At 36.5% G+C, this 23,926-nt stretch overlaps 3 protein-coding genes across 4 annotated transcripts; 1 reads left to right on the forward strand and 2 right to left on the reverse strand.

Annotated features, from left to right (window-relative positions):
• Positions 1 to 1,520: 1,520 nt before the first annotated feature.
• Positions 1,521 to 3,062, forward strand: LOC122341796 (retinal cone rhodopsin-sensitive cGMP 3',5'-cyclic phosphodiesterase subunit gamma). Its single transcript, XM_043235425.1, has 3 exons — positions 1,521 to 2,062; positions 2,298 to 2,338; positions 2,484 to 3,062. The coding sequence occupies exons 1-3, from the start codon at positions 1,908 to 1,910 to the stop codon at positions 2,558 to 2,560; spliced, it is 273 nt and encodes a 90-aa protein (XP_043091360.1). The 5' UTR covers positions 1,521 to 1,907; the 3' UTR covers positions 2,561 to 3,062.
• A 1,648-nt stretch (positions 3,063 to 4,710) lies between these two features.
• Positions 4,711 to 17,803, reverse strand: clcn7 (chloride channel 7). 2 transcript variants are annotated; one of them, XM_043235328.1, is made up of 25 exons: positions 17,592 to 17,803; positions 16,979 to 17,053; positions 16,468 to 16,533; positions 16,222 to 16,287; positions 15,623 to 15,755; positions 14,978 to 15,087; positions 14,341 to 14,421; positions 14,121 to 14,183; positions 13,974 to 14,057; positions 13,803 to 13,896; positions 13,166 to 13,230; positions 12,938 to 13,054; positions 12,677 to 12,731; positions 12,492 to 12,552; positions 11,525 to 11,666; positions 11,320 to 11,413; positions 9,698 to 9,870; positions 9,510 to 9,561; positions 9,226 to 9,353; positions 9,023 to 9,108; positions 7,972 to 8,104; positions 7,815 to 7,874; positions 7,541 to 7,717; positions 7,153 to 7,233; positions 4,711 to 6,146 (listed from the first exon to the last, which is right to left on the reverse strand). In XM_043235328.1, the coding sequence occupies exons 1-25, from the start codon at positions 17,694 to 17,696 to the stop codon at positions 6,060 to 6,062; spliced, it is 2,388 nt and encodes a 795-aa protein (XP_043091263.1). In that variant the 5' UTR covers positions 17,697 to 17,803; the 3' UTR covers positions 4,711 to 6,059. The 2 variants fall into 2 exon arrangements, with proteins under 2 accessions (XP_043091263.1, XP_043091264.1); XM_043235329.1 differs by lacking the exon at positions 16,979 to 17,053.
• Positions 17,804 to 18,526: 723 nt separating this feature from the next.
• Positions 18,527 to 20,822, reverse strand: LOC122334361 (pentraxin-4). Its single transcript, XM_043232230.1, has 3 exons — positions 20,633 to 20,822; positions 19,808 to 20,549; positions 18,527 to 19,339 (listed from the first exon to the last, which is right to left on the reverse strand). The coding sequence occupies exons 1-3, from the start codon at positions 20,774 to 20,776 to the stop codon at positions 18,699 to 18,701; spliced, it is 1,527 nt and encodes a 508-aa protein (XP_043088165.1). The 5' UTR covers positions 20,777 to 20,822; the 3' UTR covers positions 18,527 to 18,698.
• Positions 20,823 to 23,926: the final 3,104 nt, after the last annotated feature.

Genomic DNA, 23,926 nt, shown 5'->3' on the forward strand with positions numbered 1-23,926 from the left:
TCTGAGTTGATCAATTTAGATAGTGGATCAATTTAGATAGATAGATAGATAGATAGATAGATAGATCGATTGATTGATTGATTGATTGATTTTTTCCCCTGGATTGATTCTGGTCTTGCTGGAGTTGCACTACAGTACAGAGCAGGGATGAAGGCAGTAGAGGAATGCTGAAGTTTAGCCCCAGGACACAGCTTTTATCACTCAGCCATACCTGTTTTTTTTTACTCTCCAGAAAAGAATATGCTATACCACCGGTTCAGTCTTTTTGACTGAAAGGCCCACCATTGTCCAAGACTATGTTCAAAGCCTTTCTGCATAATCCAGCTATGTTGCAGTGGTCAAAATAATCTTAGCGAGACTTTCGATGCGGTTTCACCGGTGGGAGATATACGATGTCAGTTTATTTATTAACAGTTTGAAGCATTTTGATTAGTTTGATTTAATATATAAATGGTCTCGTGAATTTGCAGAGTACCCTGGTTGAGAATTACTGTGCTCGTGAAACTGAATTTAGGAAAGGGAGAATTGCTGTGCTTTATTGAGCGTCAGACTAGTTTAGTGTGTCAGCTTTTATTAAGAATCTTACCACCCCCTCCTGTTTAAAAATTGAATTACATTTTCACAACCCTTCTCTTAAGTGTTTGATGTCTGTTTGCATTATTTTATCTTTTTTATATCGTTGTTTATATGTATTTATAAAAGTCTAATAGCTGCTGCTCGCTGAGATTATAGTCAATCTACGCCTGCAGGGAATGGAGGGTAATTCAGAGTGAAGAGACCGCTGTGAACGGGAGATAGAGGATTCCGCTTTCCATTTCTTAAAACTGTCTTTAAAAATCTGTCCTTTTTACTGTTGTATCAGCTCATATGTAATCCGTAAAGGCTGCGTGATGATATTTTACCTGTTGGACTGAATTCCACTTCTCTTAAAGAAGCTGGTTTTCTTGCTCAAACGTATTAGCGCTCTCAGCCAAATGTCACTCATATCCCAGTAGCTACTACATTTGACATCTGTCTCTGTGTGACACGATCTTCTTAATGGAGCTCAAACCCCAACATCAGTCACAATCTATGTCAGGGACTTAAGTAGGCCTACATGAGAGCTTAGCATAGATTAGACCTACGCCACACTGAACGTCATCGGTGCTGGTCACTTTAACATTGACGTGTTGTGTGTTAAATGCTGCAGGAACACATTCACCTTTTCAAAATGAATGACTTATGTATTTTTTATGTTTGATAGATAGATAGATAGATAGATAGATAGATAGATCCCACCTTCTTCCGTATCATGATTGGTCGATTATGTACATTTTCAGCACACTAATGGTTAAACAACTTTTCAGTCATTACCTTCAGCAAGTAAAAAAAAAGATAAATGGCAAACTTTCTAACTTTCTAACAAACATCCTACATTTACAGATGAAATCATTTTTGAGTCAAATTGCTGTTGGTGGCAACTCGGTGAAGGAAGCATGTTTCTTGCTTATATAGCCATACAGGGTTATAATGTCATTATCAGAGTTGTTGACGGCTTGTATGCTTGCGAGTACAGAGTTTGTCTTGATTCATTTCCTCTGCAGATGCCGTGAATGAAGTGTTTGTTCTATCTAATCCGTGACAGACTCTCCAGGTGTCCTGAACTATGCGAGTTGGCCATTCAGAAAGATTTCTCAATGATTGTTCTTGGCCTTTTGCCCGAGTTAACCTGCGGCAGATTGCTGCTGTGTCGCTGTGTCAATCCGTCAGGCTTTGCTGTTGACCCACTGACGCAAACACAGACCAGCCTGAGAGTATTTAAGCCGGCTTTCCTCGACTTCAAGAAGAAAGACTCACGTTGAACGAGAAGTTGAATCCAGAAGAACTTGTTTTTTTTTTTGACAAATCTGATACAGACGGTGTACGGGATGAGCTCGGGAAATAGCTGCGACAGTCTCAGCGACTCACCTGTGAACTCGATAAGAGCGGCAGGACCAACAACACCCAGAAGAGGACCACCTAAATTCAAACAGAGAATGACAAGGCAATTCAAAAGCAAACCTCCCAAGAAGGGAGTCAAAGTGTGAGTAGATGACATTTAAATCTGCTTGATCTCTATATATTTTTTTAAAAAAAGGTAAAAGTAAAGAACATTCATCCGTGGAGTCTTTCCATTTCCTAAAAGATTCTTTATATTGGATTTTTTTTTAATATTCTTCACACTAAGAGAAAAAAGGGTTCATTAAAAGGCTCCTCTCATGGAGGAACCATTTAGGAATTAACCTTTTTTTTTTTTATTTCTTCTCTTCTTTAATTAGATTTGGAGATGAGATCCCAGGAATGGATGGTCTTGGCACTGGTGAGAACAACTCTTGGAACATTGCTCATGTAGTGATCAAATTACTGTGTTGTGTTATATGCTAAAACCATTACTCTTGCAAACTGATTTTTCTCACTGTTTGGCTCATTGCCATGCTTCATCTGCCAACTTCTTTCATGCACAGACATCACCGTGGTGTGTCCGTGGGAAGCCTTTAGCCATCTGGAGTTGCACGAGCTCGCCCAGTATGGTATTATTTGAACTGGACGACGGAAAGATGTGTCACCAGGACTTGTTTAGTGGACTAGACTAGTTCCACCTCTGGATCCCAAATGAAGGATGCTTGCACCATTGCCTTGAAACAGTTTTATAAATGCCAACCCACCTGCCTATGAATGCACAACACGTAACTAGGAGGAATTAGGTTTATGAAGGTTTATAGGATGATATAAGTTTACAGAACGTGGATCGATAATATTTATTGTAATACTACTTATTCCAGTTGGTTTGTGTTATTTTCCACAGCATAATACTTGTTTTCAATATGAACAGTTTTTATTTGTGCTAATTCTGTAGTTAATTCTATAGACTCTTTTTAGTATATGTTTTGTGAGAGGAGAGGCCTTAATAGCTGTTTAAATCACTTTCACACATCCGTTGTATGATGTCTTAAGAGTTTCTTCAACTGTTAGCAAATTTGGCTTAAATGAAATAGACCTTAAGCCGTGCTGTTAAATATGTTCAAATAAAGATTTGATGTAGACTTTCTAGTCTTTTTTCCTCAAGAATTTAAAAACATGATAAAGAAATATGTACAAGAGCTGCAAAATCTTTCCTCCAATTAATGTTTTTGAATTTAAAAGATTAGACCGCAATAATATTTCTGCTGCTCAAATTGCTTTCTTTGAATTATTTTCGTGAACAGCCTCTTTTTTCCATTTTTTTCTAAATGACTTATTCACACACACTAACAGGGTAATACATAATCATTAATTTGCGTTTGTTATGCATTACAACCTAAACAATGAGCTTGTCAACATTTTTCACAAACTAAAGGATCATAAAGGATGTATTTTAGGGGCTGATACAATTTACTAGTGTTTTCACGCATTTCAGTAACCCCAAAAGTTAGATTAGTTTCAGCCCAGGAGATTAATGCCCAAAACAGCCCACAACCCCTTTGTTTCAAAAAAGAAAATTTAGATAAGCAACAAAAGACATACTAAACCTCTTAGGTAAGCTTTCTGCAGACAAAAATATGAGCCACTTGAATGAACTTATATAAATAAGTCTATTAACCAAAATGATGAACGTCAGATGACAGTATTGATTATGGTCTTCTATGAAATTACACAAGCGTATAAAAACATTGTCTTCCTTTAAATACAGTATATATTCTAAAGATACTTAATAACCGGAGAGTAAAAAAATAGGTAAACTAGAGCACTGACACCGAATGCTCTAGAGTAGCTGATGCCAGACAGATGTATTTTGGCACCTATCGATTTGAGAGGATTAAGGAAAGGAGATTTGAGACCTGCTCTAAATGGATTAGGACACACTGATCTTAACCCTCAGGCACCTGCGCTACAGATGGACATATTTAATGCTCTATATGCTCAATTTAATTATTTAGTAATGGAGCAAGATCAAATTAAAATAAATGCATACAGAAGATTACGGTTTAATACTGATGACCTCATACTCACCCATGATTCAGCAAAAATGATTCAAATACATTTACGTAATCACAAATTATACAACTGTATATATTTGATCATGCCATAATGTATAATTACTTTTATACATTGCTGAATGTTCAAGATTTGTCTCACTGTGAGGATAAAACATGTTTTGCTACATTTGACAGCGTTGATTATTATAAACAGGGTGGATCATCATGAGATTAATACTTGAAAACCTCCGTCAGATCCCTGTCGCATTAGTCATAGGATTCCATTTTACATGCTCACACCGTACACCATTCTTACAGATAGCTCCCAAGAATGTACCATTGTAGTAAAAGAAACATTATGCCAAGTACAGCTTTGTCATGTTGTGTTGTTGTTGTTGCCTTAGCAAATTTAAACATGGGCAGTTTCCTGAAGTCACATGTACCCATAACACACTTTTCTCAGAATCACTGATATCTAGACATGTATAAAAAATGAAAACACACACACACACACACACACACACACACACACACACACACACACACACACACACACACACACACACACACACAGCCTTATTCTGCTTATAAATTCATCAACTGAAACAATATTATAATTCTTTGAGGCTAGCTATGAGGCCATATTTAGGATAGTTTACTCAAAACATTTTAAAGAATATACACATTAATAAAATAGTTTGGACCAAAAATATTGTACCTGAAGACACCCGAGCAATTCATTTGTTGATTCATAGCTTTATTAGTTCACAAAGTTGTTCAAATGGTTATAAAACTCTTAATTTTTTAACTTCAAATCAACAGCCATATAAAAAGTGGAGATCAGCATACAGAAAGATCATTAATCAATAAAAACAAATAATGTTGGCTTTAAACAATGAAGCATAGAGTCTACAAGTCAAACTTTATAGCACACCAACAAAACAGGAAGTCGTGTTCATACGCTTCATCTGCCGTTTAACTAAATGCCGTTTGTTGCAATCACCGCATGGCAATTATTTTAGCATAATCATCTTCCACTGCTCAATACTGTGATTTATATACGTTCATTTTAAAGTATAGATTTTCACAGAAAACAAATGCAGCTCGAGGCAGAAAATTCACATTGTGTAGACACGAACTACCTTCACAAAATGCACTACATAAAACCTCTAGCTATAGTTTTAAACTCGTACCAAAACCTGCCAATGCCAAGAGGATTGTGAGAAATAGGATTTATGCATTTCATTTTAGGGTCTAGCAGATTTAATACCAATTAAACCGATAAATCAAAACAGAAACATTTAAAAATCCTAAACAGCACTAGGTAAACAAAAATGTAATGAACCATATTTGCATATCTGTAACAATATAATATGTAGTCGTCTGTATTAAGTGCACATCACCAACAGGTTTCTCAATGCTACAAATGGGGTTTAGAAGAATATATTACTTTTTTTTTTTTTTATATATATATTTGTTTGAATTGTCCGGCATATTTATAATAAATAGCTTACGTTGAGCTGACAACACTAGAACCTGTTAAGCATTAGCAAGCATTCAAAACCGCAGCCTTGCTGAAAATGAGAAATAAACAATGCATACTGACACATTGCTACGTCAATATCCATCATCATTGGCATGGCACTACACAGGGACGTACACATCTCAAACGATAACTAGCCATGATAAACATGTGAGGTGGCACAAAAAAAAAAAAAAAAAACAGTGCTTTTGGAGAGGCACGAAAAATGAGGGCTCTCGAAAAGCTCATCTACTCTAAAATATTAGAATTTTAATAAATAAACAAACAAACAGTCTCGTTGTGCAAAACTAACATAATGTGCTCGTCTGCCGTATTTCTATAGGCAAAAATAAACTAAGTGTGTGACAAAGGAGCAAAAATTTATTTTTCCAAACAATCGAGCCCTTAAAATACTGAACTTCAGACAAATTGTGCATGTTGCAGGTTTGTGTTTGGCATCATTGACATGAGAGAGAGAGAGAGACTCTGACCAGCCCCTGAGTATTTAAGGTCCAAAGCTGGTGCGCCCCAAAGGCAAGGTCCAGGATGAACATGATGACCAATCATGTCTGAGCCAGGTGAAGCTCCTCCAGACCATCTTTACCCAAGTGATAGCGGGCTAGATCCTTCCTGGTCACCAGTCCCACAACCTTCACATCCAAAGTACAGGGAATTATAAACTGATAATATTACTGGAGATGAATGATATTTGAATAATATATGGCATATTTTGACTGATACTGTAATTGCAGTAATTGGTAAACTGGTAAAAAAAAAAATAAAGATTTTTGTTTAAATCTAAGAAATGGGGGAAAAAAATTAAAACAAAACTTTATTTTTATAGCATTTTTCAAAAGCATACAACAAGCAAGCATACAAAGAAAGAGATACAACGTTGTGATTTCACAAAGTATCAATATCAATACCTATTTAAATCAACATACTCAAAAGTAACTTTAAAAAAAAGATAATGCTTGAAGCCTGTCCAACATTAATAGGTAGACAGTTCCATGTAAATAAATAATACAAATTCTAATTAATTTATTATATTTAAGCCCGGGTTTCATAGACAGGGCTTAGCTTGAACCAGGCCATACTACAATTAGGAGTAATTTAATTTAAGTGATTTTTATGAACATGGCTTACAAAAGAAGTGTTACAGGTGTGCATCATAAGACAAAACAAAAGCACTAACATGTTTTAAGATCAGTAAGTGCTAGTTTCTTACAGTTGAAACAGCTCAGATTTATATTTAGTCTAGGACTAGGCTTAAGCCTTGTCTGTGAAAGCAGGGTAAAATAAATGTATTAATTGTAAATAAATAAAACATTCAATAAATATAAAAATTTAAATGCTGCAAGTACATTTAGGAATACCACTAAATAAAAACTAAAATATTATAAAGTAGTATATATATTTTTTTGAAGATTAATTTTAAAAAAAAAAAAAAAAAAAAAAAAAAAAGGTAATCTAAATGCAAAACTAGAGGAAATTAACTATAATTAAGTATCCAATACTGATCAACAATGATATATTAAGCAAACAAAAAAAATAACAATTAATAATACTAGTATAGCGCTACTATTCTGTGCAGCTCTAAAGATGAGCTAATAAGTTAAAATTAGTAAGTCAACCACAACAAAACAATACACTTACCCCGTTCTCATTATCAACCACCACCAGATGTCTCAGTCCTAGCGCCCGAAACAACTTAAACACACGGGGGAGTGAAGTCTCCTGAAATCAAAAATCAAAAACTGACAGTTATTACTGCAGATGACTGAAGCACATGACTGAAATACACTTCCTGGTGCCATTTCTTACAGTTGATGTGTTCAGGGTTATTTCACCTGGGTGTGGCAGCTCTGGCGCTGTATAGCTCCAGGTATGACAGATGAAAACTGCACAGCTTCCAGTATCAATATCAATTTGCCATTGTTATGGCATAAATTTCCCATAAACTTTCCCAAACTGCATGCAAATGCAAAGATATCGCCAGTAGGTGACTGCAGGCCAAAATATGCTACCATACAAGTCAACTGACCTGAGGCACAGTGTATGGAGTCGGGTTCATGAACTCTGTGAGGTCCATCATGCACTCCCTCTCGTCCTGAGAGACATGGATGGACTGGATGGGGGGGAAACGTGGATACGCATCTCTGAAGTCCTTCAGCTGGAGCTTTCTTTGGCTGAGACGTGAAGATGCCCTTTCCACAAACACCTGAGACGCAGACAGAGGGCCGAACCGTTATTGCAGTATTTCCTAAAAAAATGAGAATTAAAGTACTTCCGAAGTATCATAACTCAGTTTTTCAGACCTTATGTTTGAGAAGAACAATGAGCTGAGAGCGAAGAATAAGTCCACATATTTTTCCTGGCTGTGAAAAGAAGACAAGGAAGTTTAGTTTTTACCGAACCTGAAATATAACAGTAGGAATGACAGGACCCGAGTTGGTGTTTTGACGGTTATGTCACCTCATCGTTCTCAGTAGCATGAGCGACCACTGGGAAGCCGTTATGATTGGTGGATGTGTTGCTAAGAACGTCCACAATCCTCCCCACTTTCTCCACTCTGTTGAAGCAGGTGACTGGAGAGCTCATGACCTCTCTGTGGGAAAAAAAAAAACCCATCAAAACATAAATTACTTCATTATATTAATTTATTTTTTAATTATTTGATATTTTAATAATTGAAAAGATATTTTGAATTAACTATTATTTAGTAATGTTGTATGTTCTTTTTTACTTACATTTTTATGTAAATTTTATGCACATTTGTTTCAGTTCCAACTATGTCAGTTACTTCAACTTATTTCATTTTAGTTAGTTGACAGTTTTTACTCTGACATTACATATTATTTCAATTAATTAATAATATTTGTAATTCTGGTGAATTGCAATTTTGCGCTACACTGTTGACTGACTGTTTTGCTGATTTGGAAGCAGAACTTTTATTTTGACAGCGCTGAGAATGCCTGAGCTCAGACTCGCAGGAGCCTCCGTCCCAAAGGACACCCTAAACCTTTGCGGCCTTCCTCTGAGTCCGCACTTTAATGCCACTTTGATTGTCGGGTAGAAGTCTGCTGTGAGCGTGAACCAGTATAGTTGGTTAGTGTTTTTATAGCTTAATGAAAGTTAATGAAATAATAAATACTACAATAGAATTACAGAATTAAGCAGGTCCTATCGAACATATAAATCTGTTAATTTTTCAATCCAAGTATTATGTAAAACCAAAAATAAGACTTTTATGCTTTTGTTATCTACTAACTACTAAATTAATGAGTGTGATATTACTCATTCCTTTTTGTCGGCTAACGGCTACCACAAAATTACACCTAAAAACCTTAATTGGACTGAAACTTTATTTAATATATCACATGTAACATTTTATATTCTTTTTGCTTGTCTCGCCTGAGATGGGAGTTATGATTAAGTGTAATGTGGCATGGCTGTGTGAGTTACCAGGAAGCTCAGACACAGTTCAAAGCATCATGTGACATGTAATGCTGAAGGGTGTGATTACCTGGCCGTCAGCCAATGAGAAGTAGGAGGAGCCTCCCAATGGAGGAAAGGAACACTCTGCAGCTTAATATGGATGTCATACAGGCCCTATAAACAACAAAAACCAGTCAGACAAACGCACACACGTGCTTCACGCTCTAATGACATAAAACACAAATGACATGCATGCGTGGCTAATGATTCACACCAAACACTTCTTCTCACCTCTATAAAGTAATCTCCCACAATCTTGGCAGTCATCAGCACAAGCATGATGGGAAAGCCGTAGGTCACGTTCCCGGTGGCTTCTACCAGAATTACGGTGAGACTGAGGGTCATTCTGACAATGCCACCTGACAGAGTAACACAGCAAACCATACTTTGACGCTGACATGTACTTCTTTCACAGAAATGTAGCACTATTACAAACCTATTAAGACAGGAATCCTGCTGCATCTTCTTAAAGAATATCTAGACACCAACATCGTGCTAAAACATCAAAAACTCACCTAGCTGGGCAGCAGCACCTATTAGAGCATATTTCCCAGGATCCGCCCAAATCTGTCAGTTTAAGAAAACATGTCAATGGCACAATACGGCTAATCTTTCTTCACTGAGCCTTTTCTTCCCTCAGATTTTTTGTAAAAGATTAAATTAACATGTAAGTGGAAGCAGAGAAGTGGAAAGCTGTTCTTACCGATTGGCTGGAAGTAATGGTAGACAGAAAGATCCCAAACAGTCGTCCCCAGGCTGCTCCGATGAGCAGAGACGGAATGAACACTCCTGCTGACACGGTCAGACCATACGTCCAGACGGCCAGGACGAAATAGGTCAGAGTGAAGACCCCCAAAGTCAAGGGGTTAGATGATCCTGAGCGAGAGATATTCCCAGTAAAATCACATTATTAAAAAAAAAATAGACTGCAGTCACCTTCAACAACGTTGGGCAGCCTGATGAGAAGGTATGTCTTTAGACTGGGACTGAAGTATTAATATTAGGCTGTCCAGTTATGGCCCATTTACGAGACATTGTAATAAGATTTATAAAATCATATCACTTCTTTAAGTCCTGCTTTCTTTTGTTAGATTGAAGTGTTAATGGTATCATATTTATATGTTATAACTTTTTCATTATTTGATTACATATTTCAATTTATATTTTCATATACACTCTCATTCAAAGGTTTACGATAGATCTTCAGTGTCACATGGTCTTTAAAAAAGTATTCTTATATGCTGATTTATTATCAATGTTGGATAGTCTTTGTACTGCTTAATATTATTTTACTGTGATACTATTTTTCAGTTTTTGAGAGATAAAGCATTTATTAATGTATTTATTAAAAAAAAAACTTAAGAAAGCAATCAGGAATTTATTCATCAAGAATGTGTGAAATAGATTAAAAACATAATAGTAAAGACTAATATTGTTTCTATTTTGAATAAATGCTGTTCCTTTTTAACTTTTTATTCATCCTAGGAAAAAAGCACCACCAGTTTCAAAAATATTAAGCAGATGTCACTATGGACATCATGTCGGTGAACGACAAATTGGGATGTGAAGTCTTTTTTATACCTCTTTTTGAGATTTTTTTTTTTTTATGATGGAGCAACTTTTTGAGCAATTCTGTCAAGTAACTTTTTATAGCAGTGTTGCTTGGGCACTTTCCCATTGAAAATCAGTAACAAATTTCTATCAGGAATCAATTTCTACCATTATAGATCGGTTGCAGGCCCTGTGTTTCAGCTTGTTGCCCGTTGATGGCAACATTGCTCAAAGTTGCCTGGCAACATTGTTTAAAAAAAGTCACAAAAACATCCACATCCAGCTATAGGGGGCAGTATAGTTACCACTAGCAGAAACAACATCAAAACCAGTGTAATATTAAACTATAAAAGTGTAATATTAATCATTTTATGTATTATGTATTTAAAATAATTTTAAAAATTGTTTTTTTAAAAATGCCACATTTAAAAACCAAAAATGGTCGTGGTCAACTTTGACCACTTATTTGTGATTTTGCCTGTTTAAGTCCAGTGACTGTGTACCGACTGCTGCACTCACAGCACTCTGGGAAAGCAATCAAAGGCTTCTCTCCAGAGCGTAGGAAGACTTTAGCTGCCTGACAGCTGGCCTGCTTCCAGCTTGTAACTCTCAATCTGCTTTGGCAGACACGCGCATGCAAACACACACAGGCTAAAAACATGCAGACACACCACATATCAAGTAAAGAAGTGTTCGGAGGCTTGATGTTTCGATAAGTGTCCACACACATTCCCAAACCCGTCCGCACCCAACCACACCCTCACTGAGACACACCTGGAGGGTTGTGGAACAGACTCCTCACACTCCGCTCAGGGGTGTTGAAGAAGGTGGTGGCCATGGAATTATATTCACCGTCGGCACAGAAGAGCTGTAAATGAACAATACAACAAATCTGACTATATCTTCATGTAAGATCAGTTCAGCCTAGCATTTTATGATTTAAGGAAACATCTTCAGAGCCCAGTAAGTGTATAAACACCTGCAGGGGATATTCCTCAGCGTTGTCCTGTCCCAACGGCTGGCAGTCGTTGGAGAAATAGATCATGACAAAGGAAACTGTAGCGGTCACCGCGGCAACCAGCATAGCTTCCATCACCTGCAGGCATGGCCGGTGGATGTACCTGAGCGAGAGAAGAGAGAGAGAGAGAGAAGAGAGAGAGAGAGAGAGAGAGAGAGAGAGAGAGAGAGAGAGAGAGAGAGAGAGAGAGAGAGAGAGAGAGAGAGAGAGAGAGAGAGAGAGAGAGAGAGAGAGAGAGAGAGAGAGAGCTGTCTTTAATCAGCATTACATCAGGATTTCGAGGAATAAATAGTTCTTTACATTAAAACTTAGATACATTTCTTTGATACATTTCTTGAAAAAACATAAAAACTGACTGACAAAAAATACATATTACGTAATAATATGTTAAATTTATACTCCATACTACTTTTTCAATAGGTTATTTTGTGTTTTTAGCCTCATCTTATAGTTTTCAGAATGACTCAAAGAGCTGGAGGGCAAAACATCCAAAGAACTGCAGAACAAGCCTCTCAATTTTCCATCTGTTTCCAATACACATATTTAGATCACCTCTCAAAGGAATGAAACAAAGATATGTGAAAACGCATTTGGTACGGGAAACTGTGCATTGCATTTATATTCTGGGTTCATCTGCTTGCCTCATAAAAAAAATCAAAAGCAAAGCAAACCTCATAAAAATAACTGGTGGTCAGAGGAAGAAAGCCTTGTTTTGCCCTCCAGGTTTGATGTCACATTAAAATTATGAATGTGCTGTGTGCGAGTAAGCCGGAAAATTGTCACATGACGTGATTGATGTGTAAAAGTCCTCAGACACATTCCATTGGATTTTGCTTTGTAAAACACCCAGTTATGCACCCAAATTGTTAGCTTTTTGGCCATACATAATAAGCAAGATTACTTCATATTCAATGACTCGCAAGCATACCTTATTCTGAAAATTGTAAGCCAATAATTGATAACATTGAACAATGCTCCAAGCACCCCTCCTGGAAAATGAAAAAAATTGGAATGATTCAAATGGTTTAGCCTTTCATTTAAATTAAAAAAATAAAAATAAAAAAATAAATTATATATATATATAATGCATGGACAAAGTGACGTTATTCATACCTAAAGCTCCCATGATAATGAAGAGAGGAATTTCATATAAATTATATTGTACACTCTAAAAAAAACATAGAAAAACATAAAAGTTAGTTCAGTAATGTTGTGACTAATACAGCTACAATAAAAAAAATTATACGTTTTAAAACTGTTTTAGTTTTTAAACAAAATTAAATCTATAACAGTCTCAGTGCTGAATTAAAACTTTGGCGGCTAAAAAAGGGAAAGAGTATCAGAGTAACTGAAGGAGATCGAGACAAAACTTACATCACTGTCAAAACGGCCAAAGTTAATGAGACCGGGGCTAGACAGTTGTCCGGTCTTCCCATGGTAAATACTCAGGAAAAAGTTCAGTGTGAAGGTGGAGATCATTGAAGCAAAGAACTAGATCAAACACAAAGCAGGATGAGAGGTTGAAACAGCTGAACTTCACAGCTAACTGAAACAGACAGTGCTCTTTAATGAGAAGCCAAGCTCTTATTCACAATCACTCACAATTCTCCACGTCAACATCTGGTTCCAGAACGACGCGCCTTCCTCTAAACTGAACAGAACCCCACCTGTGCCAAAAAAACACAATGAATCGAAGACGATCCTGGACCATCTTAGCCAAGAACCATTTCGGGGAAGTTTAACAATCTTTGAGCTTTGAGCAAAGGATGGATTTTCACTTGCATACCTAACTTTGTAGTGTTGCAGCCACTTTAATATGCTTACACAATATAACAATAACATATTTGGGTCCCACTTTAGATTATGTGTTCTTAACTGCTTTGTACTGACATTTAAATTAAGAATTTGGTACAATGTACACATATGTACATATATGTTTTTACATTGTACGTATATCAAATCTGTGTGACTTCATTTATAATTACACTGTTGACCCATCCCTTACACGTTAACCCACTCTTAAACCTACCCATACCACCAAACCTGGCCCTAACCTTACTCGTATCTCACCTCAATAGCAAAAGTGTTCTGCAGTACGGTATGAATACAATACAATACTTATTTTTGATGCAAGTATGCGGTAGTTAAGGCCACCTAATATAAAATGTGACCCATGTTTGACATTAATTTAGCATAAATTGCTTCTATCCCGTTTAAAACGACTGTCTGCATGTCTCACCAACAGGGGCTCCAAAGGCAGCGGAGACTCCAGCTGCTGCTCCTGCCGAAACAAAGTCTCTCTTCTCGGTGTCCCTGCGGAAATACTCAAATATCTGCAGGGGACAGACTTCAAGTCAGGCTCTGGGTTTACTGTAAAAGTCAAGGAGTCCTAGCAGTGCAGAAAACTGACCTTAAAATCTCTTTTCAGTGAAGTGCTTCTGCCTTGAGATACTCCAGCAGCCACCACGGCCCCTGAGTGAATCATGGGTCCTTCCTGTGAGTCCAACAGTCATCTTATTAATCTCATTAACCCCAGTTTAATATTTTTCTATTATACCTTTCCGACAGCGAGACCTCCAGCAACCGAGCAGATCACACCAAACACTTTTATCGCCAGAGTCTGTGAACATGGAAGAAAAGTGTTATGTAGATCTATTAAAAGAAAATGTAAAAATATCTCACCCATCTGTATCTATCTGTTAGAACTGTACTTTTTAAAACCTTTTTTTTTTTTTTTTTTTTTTTTTTTTTTTTTACAGAGAAGATTAAGCTGTTACCTTTAGCCGAACAACACGAGGGATCTTCACTCCATTCAGGTAACATTTAATTTGAGGGATTCCACTTCCTGCAGCAATGGGCTGTGAGAAACAATGTGAGAAATAATGTTCAAAGTAAAATAATAACTACTTACTAAACATTACATATACACATTTTTTTTTTAAAATATATGTTTAACATCACTACAGTAGAGTAAAACAGTAAAATACAGTAAAATCAGCACTATTGTGATATATTAAATAATAGAGTTATTGTAAATTATAATATATATTTGAAATTATGGAAAGCTGTATTATTTTTGATCAACAAACTATAATAATGCATCCATGCTAAATAAAAATAACTTTTGAAATCTCGCTTATCACAGAGTTTTGGAAAGGGCAAAATGGCGAAGTCTTATTTTGTAAGAGGAGAAATAGAATTCATTTAGTTCTAGTTCATTTGTGGAAAAGGCAGTGGGTTGCACTGCTTCGTGGGATACATTAGCTGGCACATATTATGTACCGATTAGATTCTGCTTTCTGTTTGGGTACATTTCAATAAAAGAGGGGGTTTTTTTTACCTGAAGTGATACTTGATCACAGAAGGGAAGCAGAAGCGACAAAAATCTCATTCTGACAGGAAGAAAACACTCACCTCAAAAAAAGCAACAGCAATAGCGCCAACCATCACGAAAGCAGAGTTCAGCACCGCCCACAGTATAAGAGAGATCGACAGGCCTCCGAACTCTGTGAATTTCTCAATGTCTGAATGGCTAGTTAAAGAAGTGACACTAATTAACCCTTTCTATGAAATACAATTAAGCCTTTACATTTAAAAAGTTGATTAGTCTGACTGTACCGTGGCACAATATTATAAATGTAACGGAGCTATACTGCCACATAATACCAAATATAAAATTTGTGTCTTAGTACCAAACATTGACTATTGATATTTTTTTCTGGGAATATAAAAATAAAACATTTTAGTTGTGCACCAAATTAAATAAACTACATGGACAGATGATATTAGATTTAAAAAAAAAAAAAAATTAAGCTCAATTGTCATTGTGGATCTGGATTGCCATGTGGCTGTTTACAGGAAAATTATTTCTGTAGGAACAATGGAAATAGATTAAATAAACATTCATATTACAAAATAGCATGAAATGAAATGATGGGTTTGACAAACTGTTCACAAAATGCAATATCGCCCTATTTTAACGACCTTAAACACAATGTTCTTGAGCGCTTATGTAAGAAACTGATCACATTAGACAGATGACTGACAGAGGAAGGATACTTTGTTTGACTGCAGAGTACTTATAAGCAGCTAATACCTCCACAGCAATGTCTATCAGACATGCGATGAGACCAGTGAAAAACCCAATCAGACCGCAGATCACCCATCGCCTGATCTCCAGACATCTGAAACCCTACGGTAAAGAGAAATAAACACAACCTGTACGGTCATAACAAATTACTGTCGAAACCAAAGTATGTGGCATGTTTGGCATGACATAATCATTTCAGGTGAAGCCGTATTTAAAGAATAATATGAAAAATATGTGCAATGCACTCTAAGTTGTTTAAAGCGTTCTTTAAAGCATTCATTTAGCATTATTTTTAATTATACAGAAAATAATGTGATTGATAGTGCGAGTGATGTGTTTAGGGGTCGAGAATTGCAAAAAAAAAAAATTTTTTAGGTTGCGAAATGGCCCACGGTTTCAGGAGAGCCAGTTTAAACCACAATTCGTTTCAACGGTTTCCATCAACCGTTATTTCTGTGAACAGCTTAGGAAGCGCACATGATCCAAGTTAAGCGTTACACTTCTCCCACAGACACAGAACCAGAGTCTCTCCACTTCTAATGAATCTCTCTGTGGTGGTGCTACTGACCATGTGACTCATCCGCCTCTCTTCCTCCAGAAACAACTGATTCTCGCTGTTATCATAGTCAAGGCTCTGAAAAACAAAACACACTAGGTTTGACATTGTACATCACAGCTATTCAAGCGTACTTGTTGCAATTTATCTGCGATTTTTTTTTTTTTTTTAAGGAGAAAACTGATTCTTCGAAGCATTTTTAACACGCTCAATTGAAAGGGAAAAGGGTGAGCGAAGGTCAGATCTAGATTCAATTACCTCATATTTGAGGGACAGCAGCTTTTCATTGTGAGGGATTTCCTTCGGCCGACTTCTCCCAATGTCCTGCGTGATTGGGGAAAAACAGACTCAGGGCTGACATTCATAAAGGACATATACAGTCATTCTGTGCTCATGCAATCGGAATAGAACAACACTTTATTTAGCTGCATCAACTCTTCACAGCCATGAGCAAACTTGACCTCATGCCAACACGTCGGAAACAAAAACTCACAAATGATTGAGTACACTGCATGCATTTTCCTAATAAATCATTTTTATAAAGTGCAGGCTGAAAAAGCCGAAGAGTCTCTAGCCAAAATGCCTGATTTAAGGAGAGATTTAGACTACACTCGTGCTCTTTCCCAGCGCATAACATCTTCAAACTATATTGAAACTATGTGGCAAAACTGTGAAGCACTTCTCTGGGCCGGAGTTTAAGCTAGGCTTTTATATCCACATTTTCAATAACCCGTCATTAAAAAGTAAATAAATAAAAATTGAATTTTACCTCTTCGGGCGTAATTTCCTCCTCAAGGTCCACAGTGCTCAGCCTGCCTATATGAAATATACCTCCCCCGGATAACTATGAACCAAATACATTTCAAGTCTACTTAGTCTGCATTATGAATGAAAATACGCTATATAAAAAACACTGTCAGGAAGATCTCATTTTAATTTTTTTTTCCTAATAATTTATAGCTATGTTCCTGATGTAATCACGAATCAAGCAGTTCAATCTAGGTCATTGGATCATAGGTGCTTACAGTTTCTGAGCAAAATAAGAGGGTTAAAAGAAATGGGAAGTTAAATTCCAAATATCCAGAATTGCAAAACACCCTGCAACTTGCCAGGTAGTCCTTATAAGGATTAATAAGAAACAAATTTGAGAACTGTTTTGTTTAAATTTCAACGATGTGATGAAAAGAAGTTAGTGCAAATGTGTTATCATGCTTTCTGCGTCTGCAAGTCAGCACACTGCTTTGCATTTAAACAAGCATGCCTTATTTTAATAAGCAGGGCAAGTGTTTCATATAAGCAAAAGTCAAATCAATTCAAACTGATTGCTGAGTCCTATACATGTAATTTTTTTGCTGTCTTTATGGCCTGCCTGGTAACGTTACCTGTCTGTTGGATTTCACATCCTCGGCTCCGTTCAGCAGTGGCGTTCTCTCCCCGCGATCATCGCCTCGGCTAGACCATGACACTTTCTTCGCGATGTTGGCCATGTCTGCTTTAACAATTAATTATACATCAAACCTGCTAACTGTAAAACTACTGCGAACACTTCTTCCCCATGACTAACAATCATAAGCGATCTCGTGACGAGTGTACGGAAAGCGCAGAGGTCCAAGATAGAACTCGGTTTCAAAGGAAGTCTGGGAAATGTAGTTCACAGTGCAGAGATCGTACTGTTCCGTGTTGACGTAGCCATAACTGTCATAGCATATATTTTAGATTATATTAACTAGCATATTTCTCCACCATTAGAGTTATCGAAAGCTAAAATAACGAATAGGCTAGCAAAAATAGACTAATGTCTGTTTCTAACAACAGAAATTATACAGCAAGCAATAGCAACGTTCATAAAAAAGTCAAAAACACTGCATTTCTTTTGTAGGACACTGAGAGTTTTACAAAAAAGCATGCTTGTTTTATTTTTTGTTGTTATCATAATTTTCTACAAAATATCTATAATTGAGTAATTGTAAAATTAATTGTAGAATAAAAAAGTTTAATCAAATTGATATGTTCTATTTAATTGAATTGTATGTACATGCATGCATTTGTTCAATAATAATTATTATTATTTATTTATTAGTAATACATCTGTTCTAGATTCAACATCTGTTCTAGATTCAATAGTAAACACTGCTTTGTCATGCCAATAAAGCACATATTGATTGATTGATTGATTGATTGATTGATTGATTGATTGATTGATTGATTGATTGATTGATTGATTGATTGATTGAGTAAAAGTATATAGCTTACAGAGATCTATATGTCTACATCTATAAAAAAAAAAAAACACACAAACTTGAAAATTAAGGTTGCTTTGCATTTTTTTATGTTTTATATTTTAATAGTGGCCATCACACTGTGCGGACTATGGAGTACATTTATATACTTAAAAAGTAAAAACTTGATGTGTATGAGCGTGTATGTAAAACATGATCACTGAATAAATGTAAATACAAAATTAATGTGTAATACAGAAGTGTTTTTCTTCACATGCAGTGCTCCAGACATTCACAGGTAATATGTTGAACAGAGCCAAACATCTGGTCTACATCGTCTAGGCTGAGCACTTCTCCTCGTGGCACCCCTTTGCCAGAGGCCAGTCCATTAACTTCCCCAGAGCTAAGGATCCTAGTCCACAATGCAAAACCTGCCAGTCTGCCCACAAATGCTTCAGCCTCATCAAAGTCTCCTCCAATCGAATCCTGCTCCTGTCCCAGAATCATAGATCCCCCAGCAGGGATCTCATAGCCTTTCTGGAACTTGGATCCAGTAGATACGAGATGACGATCCAAATAGTACCAAAAACTGCCTTCAATAGAAGACCAGATGATGCATAAATGGTGCCACTGGCCATCCAGGATATTTTGTAATGATAATTCACGATATGCTGGATCTCCAATGACAAGATTTATAACACCCAGTATGCCAGAGTTCCGTCCATAGAGAACAAGCATATTATCATTGTTTTCTGTGGCATAAGAAAGAATTGTTCCAAGATAATTGGCGTTTACTTTTAGCCAAGTGCAGATAGAGAGTTCATGTATCCCAATTCGGAAACTCCTCTGGAAGGTGACGTGATTTTCAGTGGAAGCAGACGGGAACAGAAGCATCGAACCCACATTGCAAACTTTGAGAATGAGAGACAAAATTATTAGACATTTTATGTTTTACATCAACGTAGTGCCATATTTAATTCTTAACAAAAATTAAAATACAGCTGTGATGGATAGAAGACTGTTCAGCTGACAAAAGTCTTATATATATGCCCATTTTTGTCAATTTTTGCATGTCAATACAACTTTTTATTCATTTTTATTTAGCGTACTATTTACATAAACTTTCACGAGACCAGGCTGATCTAGGACTTTTATATAGTGTATCCCTCACAACCTCATTTTCATACATTAAATTCAATATAGCATCTAACCTGATTACGGTCTGTGCTTCTAATTTGTTTGGATTCTTGGAGATTATAAGTAAATACTTTGGAATGACTGAAAATTGCATTTGGTAAACACGTTTCAGTCTCAGCTGTGGACGCAAATGCATTTCGATTTCATTATCAGACACAAAACCACTATGTCCAAACACTTACTTCTGGCTTCTTCTTTTGGGGTATGAGTGTGTGGGATTTTGTGTCGAAGTGGTAGCTGAAAAAGTTCCTCTTCAGCCTGAACTGTTGGTTGCACGGTGCTCTGCCAGACATAAAACATTTTGTATGTCTGTGGTTGTTCGGTGGGCTCAGAAGTCAATCTATCTCTCTTTCTGTTTTCTTCAAACTTGGCTTTAGGCTGCACATGCCTCAGGACAACACCTTGTTGCTTCCTGATAGAATTGAGGGGATCTAAACCTCCTTCCTTGAAAGTTGAAATGATCTTGAACAATCCTTGCATCTGACTCTCCAGCTTCGTTATCTGGGCCTGATGCCTTTTGAGAGAGGCCTGAAGGTCCCGCATCCCATGTTGAACCTGATTCCTTAAGGACTCCAAAGAGCCGATGTGACTTTGCTGTTTCTGGATCTTGTGGGACAGGTCGGACATCACCGTTCTCTGCTCCTGGCTTTGTCTAAGGTTGAGATGGTTGTTCTCCCTCAGAGCTTTTGTCATGTTTGCCAGACTTGAGTCAAGCTTCTTGGTCTTTTTCTGTAGGCTCTTAGTCCAGGATTTGAGGGAATTCAGGCTGTGCTCTGTGGTTTCCTTAAATGCGTGGAGCTCTCTGGAGATCCTCTCAAACTGCCGAGTCAAAACTTGGAATCGCGAATCTATGTTATTTGAAATGTTGTAGTTTACAGCAATGCTCTGCAGATGATTGAAGGTCATCCGTTGAAATCTCCTGAACTGAGATTGGAGGAATCAGATGTTACAGAGACACGCAGTACGATATTTGAAGACGTGTATTTTTGTATTTAAACATCACAAACCTGCTGATTCAGCCTCCTCAGTCTTTGGTGCAAGGCTCCTCTCCGTGTCCAGGTCATAGGCATTAGTAGGAAGATTACGACCAGGAAAAAAACCCTTCTGCTGGCCTTTCGGTTCATGGTCACTTTATGTCCTTTGAATAACATGATTTTATATTTTCTGAAAATTCAAACTTAAAAGAGTTTGTGTAGGTGTACGCCCTCCTATCCTTGGATGCTCCGAGTAAGATTTCCTTTTTCTTTGGTACAGTGGCCAACAGGGAAACTAAAACATGACTAAATGGATTTCACAGACCCCAACAAGAAATCTCCAAACAAACACACACACGTATGCAAAAACAGATGGACGGGCCATTATAAATATTTGTAAAATAGATCTAAAAAAATGGTTTGAACTTGTCATTGCATTGCATTTTATTACGTGCACAAGACATCTGTCTGCATAATGAGTACACAGTGCTAAAAAACAGCACAGACACCATTATATAACAATGCAACATATATGATAAACTTTTACACAGCTGAAAAATGTAAATGATGAAAGCAAGCCCATATGAGTTAAATATATATGTTCAGCTCCCCCTACAGTCAAGAGGTGGAAAGGTGCATAGCAATTGACAAATTGTGCTCAGAAATGCAGTCATGGATCATGTTTCAGAATTTGATGCATTCTCTTTGTGACCAACGCCCACAACAACATGACAAATTATCTATTCAAACTGGATCCTGAGCTGTAATTTCTATGGCATTCATGTGAAGCTGGTCATCTCAAATATTTACTTTAAATTCATTTTGCTGCAAATAAATTAAAATCAATGAATTAGCCTATTAAAATAGCAAATTAAGTTAAAAAATGAAGTAAATCAAGTAAATGGTTGAATAATGGCTAAAATCTGTTTGTTCAGGATGAAACACATGTAATACAATGTGGAGGGCCTGATATTTAACTAACATACAAATCCAAAATATCTCACCTTGAAACAAAAAGCTGACTGAACACACATTGGCATGAACTATTGTCTCTTTAGTGCGGTTTAAAGTGAACTTGTCCTCTCTTTGTTGATGGTGTTTGAAAGTGGCTGTATTGTTGCTGTGTTTTTGTTAAAGATAGGAACAGGAAAGATAGGGGTTTCAAAAACATTACAACTGAGTCTATGTTGATATGAGAATAATGCATGCAATCTGTCCCTGCATAAAACCTGTCATACATTTTTATATTAAGTTATTTCAAGTAAATTAAGGTATTAATATAAATTAAGATATTTCTGTGTGGTTTTGTTTACAAGCTTTGCACTATAAAATACTGTCAGGATATTATCTTTTTTTATTTTCTTTTTTTTAAAGAATGTTAATGTTAAAGAACATTATAATAACTGATTCTGCAGAATAGATTCAAAACTAAAGGTATTCTCTTTGGTACAATCAACTTTTCATTCTTAATTCTCAAATCACGTTTATACTACCTGCATTCATCTCTGCATCTGATTTAAACAAATTCCATGGTAACTGTAAACACACAGAACACAAAAGATCTGCTACTGTGTTTTACAGGCTTCAGTGTCCTCCTCGACACGCTAGAGGAAACAATTCTGCAGAAAATTGGAAAAGGTTCGGTAATATAAAAGTGTACAGATATTTCCTTTAACCTTAAGCCACAACACAATGCAGTGCAAAGTAATTCAAAATATGAGGAAAAAAACTGTGAAAAATCAATACAGAAATTTCTTTCATATTAACACAGTTCATTGACAGACTTTTGACTTTTCTTGGACTTCGGGACTTCTTGTTGGAATGCCATTTGTAAATGCTCTTGCCCTGGCTGTCATTCATGCTTTATGAGAACTGCACACAGTAATCTCTTCTACTTCTTCTTCTTCTAGTCTTTCTACTAGAATTGTTTCTTAGTTGCAACCACACCCTGCGAGACCACATCTTGATGTATGATGGCTTTCTTAAAAGTCGTACAAGCTTTTCAGAATGTCTCCTGTGAATCTGTCTACCTTAACTGACAAAAAGATGCCAACTTTTTGTGTTTCCACTGTATTTTCTGACTTTATCCAGTCTAGTTTCTTAATATTCTTTACTGAACACCTTGAAAATCCAGTTTGGTGGGCTATTGCATGTTGTCTTGTCTCGCTACTGCAAAATATAGCAATCAGCCGAGGAAGGACGTCTATGTTATTGCATGGCTTACTGCTTTAATGAACCTGGATCAATAACAATCGAGATGCATATGTTCAATAATAAGTCCAACCTTTTATCAGTAATAATTAGAATACTGTCTGTCCTGTAAATGGTATAGTTCAATGTTTTGACTAGGGCTTGCCTATAGTTGCAGAGCAATGCAGCAACTAGCCTTATTAATAAAGATTGTATGTTCACACCTGCGTTTTATAGTTTTGTATCAGCATTGAAGATAGCTCATTAGAATTTCAATGTAGAGTATGAACAATGGCCTTAAGGCTTTATGTGAAGGTTTTGGAACGTGTGCTCCAAAAAAACCCTCACATGATGCAATTAACTTCCCATCTTGTGACCTTGTTGCAAAAAAGCTTTTTTCAATCACTATAAATGACTTTAAACAGGTGTATATGTGTATATATATATATATATATATATATATATATATATATATATATATATATATATATATATATATATATATATATATATATATATATATATATACACATATATATATATATATACGTTTATTTTGGATGCAATCAAGATGAATCATTTAACAACACTATAAACAATGATATTTTTCAGAATTCTTGAATAAATATACTGTTCAAAAGAACCTTATTTTTGAAAATTTGATACGAAATTATTATAGTCATATTTAATGCATGCATTCTTGTGTTGTTTGCAACAAGCGTTGTTAATTTTTTCTTTTTTTTTAATCTTGGAAGTGTATATATTGCACATATATAAAAGGGTCAGTTTCAAGATGACATGCACCGATAGCCATAGGCCACACTCCACCAGTGCACATCCAGAGGACATGAGCAGACAGAGAGAGCACAAGAACATGTTCCAGCCCTGAGAAACCAGACATGTTACAATAATCATTTTTTCTGTACATCGTCAGCAGAAAGTTTGCAACCTTTTAGTGGAATGTGGAACAGAAAATGTTTGGTGACAGTAGGTGGAATGTTGCCGGACGAGCTAAACCGCAGTCAAAGGAGTGTCACACAAAGAGACGCATGCAGCTGAGAAGCCGAGCCCACTCTCATGATATCAGCAGCACACACTCTTCCACTCCCTGCCACACCTGGACAGCTCATGAAGCCA

Source organism: Puntigrus tetrazona, chromosome 3 (genome assembly GCF_018831695.1).
Source record: "Puntigrus tetrazona isolate hp1 chromosome 3, ASM1883169v1, whole genome shotgun sequence".
In the NCBI taxonomy this organism is placed as follows: Eukaryota; Metazoa; Chordata; class Actinopteri; order Cypriniformes; family Cyprinidae; genus Puntigrus; species Puntigrus tetrazona.